Consider the following 13,842-nt stretch of genomic DNA (forward strand, 5'->3'; position numbering starts at 1 on the left):
TACACTGAGCGTTAAAACATTGTTGTGTCCCTGAATGAGCTGCTTCTGCAAATATTTAGACTGATTAGTAGCCCAGATACACTAGATGTCATCACAAAGCTAGACCGTTTTGTAACCCAGGGGGCACAATCGTAGCAAACCTAAACATTCTCAAAACTACTTCCATTTTTTCATAATATCTCATTGCAGTTTCATGAGTAAATTTAAGATGTGACACATGCTAGTAGTACCCTAGTATATTGACAGTAGTGCCGCTAGAGGTGCTCAATAAAAGTTGTCAAAGAATGGTGCCAGGAACCGTACAAAACAGGAATGCAGTGCATCGAATTAAAAGTGTGTTACTTGCACCCTTCCTTGAACAATTCACTCTGAGCAGTTCCCTCTATTGTTCAGAGAACGTGCAGCACATCTTGTTAGTTGCGTGCATTGTGTTACACTCAAGCTGTCGCTCATAGTAGTGTTACTTAGTAAAAGTTATCTGGAGATGGAGAGCTATTGTTACCTGTGGGATATATCTGCACTGCTGCGACACTTTTTTGTTTTTTTGAGATTGTACAATCCACCTGCATTGTGACCACCTTGCAAGGCCAATTTGTCACCTGTGACAGCACAACAGAAGGTCTCAGCATGGTGGGGTTGTCCCCCCTCCAGTCTGACACCTGTGCTGGCCTGGTGCTCCTTTGTCATGTCATCGCCACTTGTTCAGCAGCAACTCTCTCACCTGACCACATTTCTCGTGGAAAATTTTTTTCGCCAAGTGTGCGGACAAAAACGAAAAGCTAGGCCAACTGGTGTCGCAGGGCACGAACATGCGTAGGATACGGTCGTGCTGCGTTTGTCATGGAACACATTGGTAGACAAGGCTTATGCCATCCGCTCAACACATCTAGGAGCCTGAAAAGAAAAAAAGCTACACTCGAAAAAATATTGCAGTTCTGCTGGTAAAGATGCTGTCTTCAAAACCTTAGTTGACATTATGTAGATTGTTTTATTGACCATACAATTCCTGCTGAAATTCATTAAATTAATAAAGACTGTTTCATGTACCGAAGAAAGGCCCTGGAATTCGAATGCTGTGTCATGTCAGATATTCCACACACCCGATACTAAGACCCGCTGTAGTAGCATAAATCCGTTTGTGAGATCCACCAAGACACCTGGTGCATCTCACAACCGGATTGTCGTTTCATGCAGATAATATCGCATCATTAAACCAAATTAATGTTCATGGGTGGTTGAAAGTGTCCACAGTCCCGTGTATTTCAAGGGAAGCTTGGCCTGCAAACTTTTGAACACCACTGTCGAATTCTTTATGTTGCGATGGTTTGTATATGGCGTACGGATTGACGAATATTGTTTACGTAGGCGTAACACGAAACGTGTCCGCAATGACGTAATAAACGTTGGCCGCGCGTATGTGCGTTTACATTTCAACAGCTGCCGCTTCTTCAACGAAAAGAGCCGAACGCACGGCGCGGGTGAGAGGAAAGCGCTGCAGCTGAACGTAGCCCGATCAAACAAACCAACAAACGGGGCGCTCAGCTGACCGTTCTGCGTTGTACGCACTGCTTTTTATGCCTTTTGTTTCGACGTGCTAACTTGCCCCACCGTTCCCCCTCGCACCACAAATACAACTCCATGTGCTTTTCGCCACACCTTCTGGCGCTGTGGGCACTCGGGCCAATGAGCGTTAGATCTCGGCATACCACGTGACTGAAGCGGACCAATCGGCGGTCGTCGTTTTCAAATTTGGTTCCTCTTTGTCCTGGGTCCGTGCAACGAAAATTTGCAGCGGACTTGCGCGCGGCCGCTGGTTTTGCCTTTGCATTGCGTTGTCCTGCGGAAAATCGAACCCCGGAACTAATGTGATAGTTTTTTGACCTTCAGGGAACACCGTTTGCGTCAAAAGCACTGCGACAAGCAAGGTGAGTGGTTCAGCGCGAGCGCCACCGATCTCGCGCGCTCCCACCGAAACAAAGCCCTCTTCCGGGGCGTCATAGCTACGTGAAACGTCCGCTCGCGACGATTCGTAGACGCTGCAGGTGGCAGGACTGGATATAGTGACGGCGTCTCAGACAGCGAAAATATTAATTGGCCGAGGAAATTTCGTGTTCGAAAAGTAAGCCGCGATGCGCCGAGGTAATCGGAACCGCGCGCGGTTGGATATTTGGAGAAGCCCCCTCTTCCGCGCGCTGTTCTGTTGCCAAGACAAGGCGCCGGGTTTGAAATAAACGGCGGCCGACGCGGTTTCGTGTTTGACGTGCACTCTTTACTTCGTTATCGCGCACGTCGACGCGTAGCAGCATCCCTAAACACTTAATCTGCATTGAGGGTGGCTCCGATACAAGTCGGCGCGCGAAAACTGCTGGCGGGAACAGGCAACCGCGCGCTCGGTTTCTAAACGGCTCCTGCGGACTCGTACGAGCGCCAGCTCTTGGCTTAGTACACGCGGTAAGGTTGTCGTGCCGTTAAGCTGTGCGAAATGTCATTTTCTAGCCGGTTTACGCCGACGCGCTTCCATGGCGCACAATTTGAATTCGACCCGCGAGTGCATCGCGCGCGAAGTCGCCGAACGGGCTCCTAGCAGAAACGGTCGTCAAATGTGACATAAAACTACCGGAATCTCCAAACATATCGTAAAGTTGTACCGGGCGGCTGCGATGTTTGGAATGTCGGATGTGTTCAAGGACCTCTTATCACTTCGTAACAGCGGATGGGGTCGAATGTCCGGCTACTCGGTGTGCGCGCAGAAAGGAAGCAGAACGGGAAAAGAGACCAGCATTATCTCGCCTTCAGCTAAAGATAACGCTGCTCTTGGTCTCTGCTCGAGCTCTTCCTTCAACTCTGTTATACAGACGTTTCATTTTTGCGACCCAAACTTAAAATATTCGTCGCACTGCACAGATGCGTATAATATAAACAAGACATGATATATATATTTTTTTCTACCGCTAAAGTATAGTAACTGCTGGGATTACTTTGTCATTCAAAGAAATGGGCAACTATTTTTTTTTATTGCACGAGCAGAACAGCCTAAATCATAATCAAAGTAGTTACGTTTAACATACCCTCAAAATTTGCGAACAACTTTCTGAGTTTGGAAATTTGAGACGTGTACAATTCTGCTTCAAAGTTCTCAACATTTTTTTTTTTTGTCCACAAAAAATATATATATATTCCTTATGCTTGCCTGTGAAAGGATAGGCGCTTGGTTCACACAAGTTCCCACGGTAGGTGAAATCACATTTACTGTGGTTGTCAAAGAAATGTTGCTGCGATGTCCCAATAACGCTTTCCTGGTCAATATAAATTCATTGACAATTGTGCAAGTCGGTGTCAATTCATCGCAGTAGGTATTGCAAATCATGAAAGCACACAGGATGAGGCTGAGCTTAACCAATGTTTGTCACTGAAATTGCTTGCTTGAAAGCTAACATAATTGCAGCTATAACAGAGCATTGCAATGGACCAACAAGAAGAAAGAATGGGTATTGAGAAGAACTGGATGATATATGTCTTTGTAGTTTACATTACCCGCCATATTGAGTGTGTGGGGGGGGGGGGTTACTGTTTAAATGTAAATTATCACTAATAAATAGCACATTTATTCCTTAGTGAGAATTTAGTCTAATGCAAAGCAGCTGTTCATCAAGCACCATTGCTGTTTCTGCTATGTGTTAAGTGAGTGAGACAACTTTATTGACGATCCGGCAGAAAGGGGTAAGGGGATTAAAGCGAGACACTAGCGTGCTCGGACGTCCCGGAGCAGCAACCTACTCGCGTCAAACCCGTGGGGGCGCCGCTTTCGGCCGCTGGCGTTCCAGGCTATGTGTTAATAAATTGATAAATGTGTACTGTGAGCAGTTGTGTGTGACTATGCTAAAGCAATGCCGCTATGACCGATCTGCTGTGTTGTGGTGAAGAAGCTTTATTCAGGATGCATTATTAATTTTGTATGGCATTTCTGTCTAAGCCAGAGTGTAAGCACAGGGCAAATGCACATTGCAAGAAGACTTTGATAGGTGTATGTCAAATGTCTAAATATATTATTTAAGCTTTCTATTTCTAGAATATGTTCTTTATGGGGACTAAGTTTCTGAAGACACGAGTTAGCCCTAGTAATGAGGAATTTAGTATCATAGAATCCACTGAATACATGCACAATTCGAAGTGATAGTATTAGGGTATGTCTTTAAACCTACAAGTTGACATGAAATGCACAAGCCTATGTCTTCACTAAATCTTTCGTTGCACAGAACAGGAAGTCACACCTTCACAGGAGACATGATATACTGTAAGCCAGGAACTTGTGTATCGTACAAGAATGATGCAGCTGGATCGTTTGCAATCAAAGGAAAAGATTGAATATCATGCATTGTTACAAAAGAAAAAGAGCACAGGAAGAGTAGAATGCAAGGGGCAAGCATACAAGCACTGTGCCCACTTGTGCACCCCTTTTCTATGCATTTTCTTGTGCAGTTTCTTTGTTACAATTATAGCAAACCAACTAGCCCACCGACAAGCATTAACAGAATATCATGCACTCTATATTCCATTTAGAAGTAACTGTGTCCAATTTTAGTGCAGCATGATTTCAAAAAATAGGAATGGCATTACGCAAACCACACCTAGTGCATATTGTTCCCAGCATGGTCTAGTAACAGCCAACACTCACCTATTTATCTAAATGTCAACAAGGCTGATGTGTGCATGTTCAAACGATATCTGTCTGTGTTGCTTATAACAACGTACTAATTGCACGTTCATTTTTTCCTTTTAAAGAAAGCCAGCGAAATATGAAAAATAACACGTGACTATGCTACCACCCTGAAAAGAAAGCAGCGCCCTCAAATAAGCTTACTACAAGCAACCGCTTTTCTGTTTCCCGAGACAGCGTTCCGCCCATTGCAAGGGTCAACATGGGCCGGAATCTTGCAGGGATGCCTTTCACTTGATTGTGCGTCACTATCATTTTCCATATCTGATGGCGGACTGTTTTTGTTGCTAAAGCGGCTGCAACATTTTTCTGATCACAGCCCGACTGTCTGTGGTGCGAAGTGGCAGATAACGCGATCCGTATTTTTTCTTGCTGCATTTCTTTCCTTGATATCAGCCACCTCAAAGTGAGCTTGTTTGAGGGCGCTGCTTACAGATGCACTCAGCAGTCTAGTGACGTATTATTTTTCATATTTCTCGGCCTTTCTTTATCTGCATGAAAAATTGAGTACACAATTAATACAATGTTAAAATTAGTGCACACAGTTGACATTTTAGATAAATGGGTGAGTATTTTCGAGTTGCAAATATAAATATGATTAATTAATTATTTGTCATTACCAAAAAATTAGTAGTGGTTACTACACTACCAGGAACAATATGCACTAGGCTTGGTTTGCATAGCGCTTTTCTTATTTTTTTTAAAATCGTTCTGCGTGATAATTTGGACACACTGTATATGGACAGGTATTATGCAATGAATTATTGTTCCATAGCTGTTGAGAAAGATATGCAGAAACTCGTGTTATATAATAATTGGTTTGAACAACCAAGTTCATTGTGCATTGAGCATGAAGGCCCAGGTGTGCATTAAATTAAAACTTGCTATCTTTCTCTCCCCCTCACTTTTAAATTAAGAGGTCATTTAAGAGGTGACTGCACAAGTTCAAGTTTGACTTAATGCACAATGTGTGCAGTATATGCCAGTGTAGCAATTTCAACAAAGTTAGTATTTTAATAGCTTTGTTCTCAGTTGTGTTTTAGCAGCAAATACAGTTCCGTAACTGCCCGATCTAAGACCAGGCTGTTTGAGTCAGCTTCGTAGCTACTACCAAATGTTACTGTAATATTGGTTTTCTTGTCAATACCTCAATGTGACAAACATAAATTGTCGTGCCTGTGGGGATGGCCCTTAAATTCGCCTTTATTGTGGCAATCGTCTATTGTCAAGCCAAATAAATGTAAAGTTTTGTAGCTGTGGAGCTTTTATCGCAGATTGATGCTGGCTCAATAGAGGTTAATCTCCGGTTAATCCAGCTTCTGCCATGGAGCTTTACGAAGAGGCGTTCAAGCTACAGGAAATGATCGAGTCAGACATGCGTGCCGAACTGTCGCCATCGGGGGGCGACCTGCGCTGTGGCATGGACGACTCGCTGGACGCCTTCGAGCCGCCCTCCGTCTGGTCCACCGGCATCTCGCTCATCTCGGAGCTGGACGGTCTCGAGGGTCTCCTCGTTGATCCGCAAACCGGACTGCCTTCTCACCACCGGTCCTCCAACGGCTCCAGCACGCTGCAACTGAATGTCACTCTCGCGGCTGTCACCACGGCTGCAGCAACAGGTGTGTTGATGTTAGATGTAGCAATCGTGCTGAGCATTTCCGTGTGCTTGGCGACTTTGTGTTGGATCGACAGTCTGTTACATCAAAAAAGTGACCTTCTTTTGTTCATAGTTTGAAAAAAGTACATACGTACCTTAAACATCTAATCAAAAAGAACTGTTTACTTTTAGAGTAATACCTGATGTCAGAATTTACTCCTCGAGTACAAAGTTCTCTTTAGTTAAAGGTGTCTTTTTGTCAAGATTCTTGTCATTGACTCATGTGAAGCCTCATGTGTGTCAACTTTTATGGTTAATTGTAACATTCCCTACTCATTATACATTTTATAATTTTGTAGTAGTCCCAGTTCATTCAGATACCAATTTAGGCAGCAATGACGTCTAAGGAATCCAGATAAAAGTCTCAGACAAGTCCTTAGAGCTTGGTTGTAGGGAGCAATCTGGAGCTGCGCCACCTGCACATATAACTATCAGAAAAAGGCCACTGGGGTTCTGACGACTGATGAATTTGTCGCTTTAATGCATCGTTGCAGAATTGTTCATAATAAACAATGAACATTCAGATCATGGAGATTATTATAGTGCAACACAAACTTTTTAAAGAATTCGCAACTCAAGTCTCATTTTACAGCGCTTGAAGATGGCCGGTCTACTGGTGTGTGTGAACTTAACAAATGGTCTGGCTTTGGTTGCAGCGCCCACTGTGCAAACTACATCATCAGCGACGTCCTTAGACCAGCTGAGCGTGCAACCCATGTCGTCCCCGTCCTCACCCGACGACGAGGCGGGAGTGGTGACAACGCTACAAGACGTAGCAACAGCCGACGACACCCTGGCCTCTGGTTCCTACCCAAAGCCGGCGTACTCGTACTCCTGTCTCATCGCCATGGCATTACGAAATAGCAGCACAGGCAGCCTTCCCGTCAATGAGATCTACAGCTTCATGACGTGAGTGCTGTTGCGAGACTTTACTTCATGTCTGGTGTGTTCCAGGATATATTAACTGCAATTTTTAAAAGGACACTCAAGAGAAACAATCGTTTTTTTTTTAGATTAATAAACTGCACTCTGAGAACTCTAATGTCATAAGTTCATTATTAACAAAGCAAATCAAGGCTGATGTTTCATTTTAAATGTTGCACTGTAATCTCCGTGTGTGATGTAAGAACTTCCGCAATGTATTTTTCGTATTTTCACAATGTTGGCTTGATAAAAATTCCTGAAACTTGTGTGCTAAGTCTATGGCACCCAGCAATGACAATATACTTGAATATTATCGATTAGAAGGAATGCAGGACCCAGTAGACGTTGTAACGCCTAAAAGATAGGCAAGAAAAGATGGCTTTTGTTGCCCTTTTGCTGCTGCCTTAATTGCAACCCTACTTCTGTCGTACGGTCCTGGCGTGTTGTTGTGCCTTTCCTTTACCAAGCCATCCTTTGTGCTGAGGTAGTGAGTGTACTGGACAACATTGCTTAAGGTTGATGCCTTTCTCGAACAAAACACCGGTCCTTTGATGGAGAGGAGGGAGGGGGGATGAGTTATCATGAGATTAAATTATTAGGTATTTGGCATGCAGTGTCATTTAATGTAGCATTGCATTCCTTTAGTGAAATAAGCCTCATGTACAAACAAACAGCACACTGAGTTAACCTACTAGTCTAATTGCTGGCATAAAAATACCCGTGATTAATTAGGTTTACTGCTCTGAAAAAAAAAATAGGACTAATAACAGTAGGTACAGACTGACAACTGGCCTGCGGTCTAAAAAACCGGCTGAGCCGGTCTAAAACTGGACCTGTGGCAATTCTAGGATTGCTGCAGTAATGACTCTTTTAATACGATTTTTTCGGTGGTGGGTGTATGACGCAGGGAGAACTTTCCGTACTTCCGGACGGCACCAAGCGGGTGGAAGAATTCTGTACGCCATAACCTGTCCCTCAACAAGTGCTTCGAGAAGATCGAAAAGCCTGGCGCACAGCAGCGCAAGGGCTGCCTATGGACACTGAATCCAGCCAGGGCGGCCAAGATGCACGACGAGCTTCTGAAGTGGAGCCGCAAGGACCCGGTGGCCATTCGAAGAAGCATGGCCAATCCCGAACGCCTTGAAATGCTTGAACGCGGCCAGCCACAGTCCACCGTTGCCACCTCCGGTGACTCGACACACAACAGTGAAGAGGGCTGATGCCTCAACTCTGTCCGGATCGAACCCTAGTCAGACGGATCGTGCACATTCTCGGAGAGCACCGCCGAGTCTGCTGGTCCTCTTCAGTGGTAGCCGCAACCGAGAGATGCTCGGAAAGCAGTGTGGACATTCTTGATTCTTTCCTCACACTGGCTGCCCTTCGATCCGCTACCACTGGTGCCGCATCGGTGCGGAGTAACTTCTGGGACACCGTTGTGGTACACCTGCTCTCCGGTTGATGCCTGCCGGCCAAATCGCATTCATTCACCACTGTCTGTCATGACATATCACCCGCTACACTATATGCTACAAGACTCGACTACGTCCTCGCTGAATCGGGGTAGTGTGCACCCAGTTCGTGAAATATGCAGTGGCCAGCGATTGCGTGCCCAGCGGTCGGGCGTATGCCAACTGAGAAAAAAAGCAACAAGATTTTTATGCCTTAAGCGGTACACTGTGAGTGGTGCCTTTCCCGTGTTGGGCAGTGTCAACATAAGTGAATGCTGTAATGCTGTTGCACGATTTGCATTCAGAAAGTGCATGTATACGCTGTTTCGACCCAATGTTGCCATTTCTCAGGCCAGCCAGCACCCTCCCCCCTCCCCAAACACATTGTAGTGTGTCGCATAGCTTAAGAAGACAATATATCTGTACCACTCTTTTTATAGGGGAATCGTTGAGGGATCTTCCCTGTTGGCAATTGCCAAGTTATTCAGATTCAACTGACTTGGTAAATGTAAGCGTTGCATGAAACGTGAAAAACTTCGCTGTTCACTTTGCAAATTTAAATGTTGAACTCAAGTTGTAATGCAAAATGGTAACTCGTAAATGTCAAAATGGACTTGGCCTTGAGCTGTCGGGCCTGCGAAAACCGCAAGAAGGATGTGAGTGGAATTAGTACTTCTGAAAAAAGCCACATCTTCAAAGAGATGTAAAACCATGCATGCCTGGTGTCGAATTCCCAGTGACATTTTTTTTTTCCGTTTTTTATACAGCTGAGCGGTCACGAGAGCACAGCTCAAAGCTCTTGAACCATATTACGGTGAAGACAGTTGTGATGTGAAAGTACTCTAATTATGACCAATGTTCTTTAGTAATTGTACATTTGATATGTTCTGAAAAGTCTAAGATCCACCGTATTTTTACTCCGATGTTGAACAGTATTGAACTTGCAACCGTCGAAAATACTTTGTGCACAGTTTTGCGAGCATTCCCTAGGCTGGTACTACACAGTTTTTGCTTCCGATACCCTTGGGAAAAACCTTTTTTGGGATATTTCCAAGGTGCTGACCTGTTAACTTTGCCTAGTTTAAGGGGATTGGGTTTGCCCCAGACGGGCGAACCCGATGCTAGTGCACTGCATTGAATAGGCAGTCCCACTCACGTTGAAGGAATGAAGATGGTCTGTTCGTTCGCTTCACAGACAGTTTTACTGTTCACGAATGTACAGGCAGATACATGCATGAAATGTGGTTGTGTGGGAACTATTGAAAAGCGTGCTGCTGTCGACGAGGGGCCACGTCCATCAACTTGCAAGGTGTGCCGTGTTGAGACAGAGTGGGCTGGCAGTGAAGTGGGTGCGGTTCCGCTGTTGAAGCAGTGGTGCCTCCTGAATGTGCAAGCAGCTCCCGATGATCTCAGTGACTTGCATGTTTTTAAGCTCTCGGCGGAGAATAGAAGAAGACTATTTATTGACGACATCCATCCGAACGCACGCTCCTCCAGGTATACGGAGGTGGTGGTTCCGTGCCCTGACATGGAGAAAAAAGCGTAACACAGTTTTGTGGAGCACATCGATGAACAGCAACAATGGAATACTGTTGTGAAAGCGGTGGTTTCACCATCAACTCTGGTGCTGTACTCCTTTTTTGCTTTTTTTTTTAATGAGAAAGATATTAGTGTGAGGATAGTATCCTAATGTTGGTGATGAAAAAAAAGAACTGGGGCTTACACATAACACATTGAGTCAAATATGCACTGTGCCTCTTCGACCATCTGGTGTAATACGAGAGACACGAGGTGACGGCATTGTCTCTGCCTGTGTGACACCTTCAGCGCACTTCATTTACACTCATTTCACGGTCATCATGTAGTTTTTTAATGTCATAAAGAGTATATTGACACAAAAGACTGGTGAATCCTGTTACTGAGCACTACGGAAATGTGAACACCAGCTCTGCTAGTTGGCATCTTGTCATCTCAATTAAATTGTACACTCTTGGCAATAGATGCATTCCACGTGGCTAGTCAGAACTTGCATTTTTGGCCTCTGAGAACTTGCATGTGATTTTTGTTCATATCTTCCAGCCTTATTACAGCTTCATGAAAGTTTTTCTATGAGGTGTAACGCTTAATTCTGGGCCACGTACCGAATATCTTTTACAAAGATAGAGTCAATTATCAGTGCATAACCAATCGCAAGATGCTTTCAGCATCATACTAATGGAGAATTTCAGCTTGTACATAAGCGTAAATAATGGTTTATAGAACACCAGAAGAGGTAGCAATTTGAGTAGTCGTGATAATGGTGTGGCTGTACCATTTGTGGCAATGCTGGTGGCAACATCGCTGTTAAGCGTTATTCTACGACTGTGCACCGTACAATACATTTTCATTTGCGCCGCTTGCACAATTGCGCATGCCTTCACTTTCGGAGTTACTTAAGCCGTAATATGGTTTCAACTTACCATCATGACCAGACTCGCATTTGCCTTCAGCATCTGTCTTACGAGACTTGATTGCCCAATTTAACAAAGTGCCTTTCAGACTGCCATTTGGTATCTAGCTATTTGCTGAAAGATTAAGGTGTGGGTCAATTTTACATGGGATTGGTTCCTGCAGCTTTCCCGTGTATCTTGGTTGGTACTATTTTGGTTGCTAATGCAAGTAGCAAGATCCTTTATACTGTTGCCTACTAATTGTAAGTGTGCTATTGCATAGCATTGTTTGGAGGCACATCAGCTGATTACTTTTTTAATGAGTGCGTGTGTGTGACGTGCACTGTGGTGTGTTTCCGAATGCGCAGTATAGTGGACATTACATATATGAACAGAGAATTAATGTTATCGCTCACATCAAGTACGATGACATAGTCGTCCTTGAGCCGTCTGCGGGAATCCTTCTTGAGGACACGACACCTGAAAGAAACAACACAGGTATTCAATGGTGTGGCTATTTTTTTTTTTACCTTTACATCAACAAGCTGCATGCGCCAGGAAATGTCTAAAGCCCAGTTACATATTGTAGCTGCATCATGTCGAGACAAACAACGAGCCTGTATGCAATAAAGTTGCGACAAAAATTTGTTGAGGCTACAATCCTGAAAACCACAGTTGCAAACGCTGTGGTTTTCAATATTGCAGCCATATCGAATTTCTTTCGCAATCCATGTGCACTGGTGCAGGTATGGACTGGGATCGCTTGAAGGAGTCCGGCAACACCTTTCCAAGTAATCATGAAATGAATTTTTTTAAGCAGCTTATTGCTTCATATATCATGCAACTGCCACAAAAATTTTTTAGAATCTGTGTCGGGTACGAGTGGAGCTGCAAGGATTTGTTGCACGCTTCAAGACATTTCGTGACAGCGAGCGCGTTGAAAGCTATACAGGGAAGGTGATTACCAGGGGAAAATCCATGCGTCCCTAAGAAGGCGTTATGACCTCAAGCACTTTTTCGTTTGTTTGTTTTTTTCCCCTTCGAACGCGCAGTTTTCTTTCAATGCAGTCGTGGGCACGTGGCGGCTGCAGCGACTATGCAGTTCACGACGCTCAAATCAGCCAATCGCCGTGGACATTGTGCTACGCGCTCATTTGGGTTTATGTCATCATATGCGAAGAGAAGAGGGAACGGTTTTTATCCTGCTTTTGAGAAACAGTTAATTACAGAGCGCGTGCTGCTGTATGGTGTTAGGCATGCGTTCTAGAGGGCCTCGACTAGTTGACAATCGGCGTTTTCTGACTGCTGAATAGTAAGTAATGCAGGACCCCTTATTATGACGTGACCTGCTGGTTTTAGTACAACCGCAAAAAGCAGATTAACAGGTTAGAAGGGAGACGTCGAAATCGTCGACGTTTCGCGTACGTTCGTTTTGCGAATCGACACGCTTTTGCCTTCAGAACTCGAATTTCTAGTGAAGGTACGATCGCGTCGCTTGCTCTAGGCAATCGCGTTGCACCACATTTCTCCGAAGTTTTCCGTATCGTCTCATCGCTGTGAAAGCACGTGCCCCCCATGCAAGACTCGACGACAAATGACACGCCAACCGCGCCGCAACTTTGGCCGGCGTCCAGAGGATGAAACCGGGAACGGGTTTCGAGGAAGCGCGCGGATCGCATCTCTGCACGGAACTTTTCTTGTTCTTTCTTCCACCGCCGCGAAAAAAAAAAAAGAAATAAATAAAAGGATGCAGCGCATATGAATTAGGCAATTGCGCGCTCGCGTGCGTAGGCCGCTCGAATAAAGTGTTCAACAAATGTCTCTCAACTCACAGAAAACAAACTGCGCCAACGATGGCAGCGACGATGAACGCCGTGGAGAGCACGAGCAGTGCGACGAACACCTTGGGGTCGATCATGATCGGCCGATGACGCCTCGCGATGCATGTCCAAAGGCTAGCGCCGGTCTAGTCGAAGAGGGTACCAGCAACCGCTTGAGCTGCCATGTCGCATCCACAGCGGACGAGGAGACGCAGCTGCTTTACCACGACCGTCGCCTGGACGAACTTCGCTTTGAAGAGCGCGCTTCGTACTCCGGCTCGCACAGTAGTTAAGACGCGCACGGTGACGCTATGCAGCGGACGCGTTCAACGCCGGTCGCGTCGGCGACGTCGCTTTCGGGAAGCACACATGGCACAGCTCGAATAAAAAGCCGCGCTGGTAACAATCCCCTCGGTAGCGGTGAGAGGTCCAGGTGCATCCGATGGGCCGCTACGGGCGAGGAGGTGCCCCATTGCAGCTGCCGATCGCGGCGGTCCTGTTTGGGTGGTGCCGGCGGGCGGCGTGATTCTCCCTCTCCTAGACGGCGCAGTCGGGCACGACAGCGACCGACGGGGCAGCTTGCCTGGGAGAATAGACCCCGACGACGATTTAGAGCGCGGCGTGGGACTCGTACTGCGCGGGAAATCGAAACCCGTTCGCACCAGCACACATCGTGATGAGGGAGGCGACTGAGCGCGGACAACAAGCGCCAGACACCTGCGCGCCATGTCCATGCTCCTGAAAGTGGAGACTACCACCAGAAAGAAGTTTTTATGATGATTTATAGTCTTTACGCTAAAGCGCGTTTCACGCTCTCAGCTGTCTGTGGCAGCAGCCTTCCTGATTT

General features: G+C 45.7%; 1 protein-coding gene across 2 annotated transcripts; it reads left to right on the forward strand.

The window, feature by feature from the left end:
- The first annotated feature begins 20 nt into the window (after positions 1-20).
- LOC119181591 (uncharacterized) lies at positions 21-10,646 on the forward strand. 2 transcript variants are annotated; one of them, XM_075875907.1, is made up of 4 exons: positions 21-1,925; positions 6,034-6,336; positions 7,031-7,283; positions 8,206-10,646. In XM_075875907.1, the coding sequence occupies exons 2-4, from the start codon at positions 6,042-6,044 to the stop codon at positions 8,516-8,518; spliced, it is 861 nt and encodes a 286-aa protein (XP_075732022.1). In that variant the 5' UTR covers positions 21-1,925; positions 6,034-6,041; the 3' UTR covers positions 8,519-10,646. The 2 variants fall into 2 exon arrangements, with proteins under 2 accessions (XP_075732022.1, XP_037288737.2); XM_037432840.2 differs by lacking the exon at positions 21-1,925 and having other exon boundaries at positions 5,770-6,336.
- The last annotated feature ends 3,196 nt before the right edge of the window (positions 10,647-13,842 follow it).

This window comes from Rhipicephalus microplus, chromosome 10 (genome assembly GCF_043290135.1).
Source record: "Rhipicephalus microplus isolate Deutch F79 chromosome 10, USDA_Rmic, whole genome shotgun sequence".
NCBI classification, from domain to species: domain Eukaryota; kingdom Metazoa; phylum Arthropoda; class Arachnida; order Ixodida; family Ixodidae; genus Rhipicephalus; species Rhipicephalus microplus.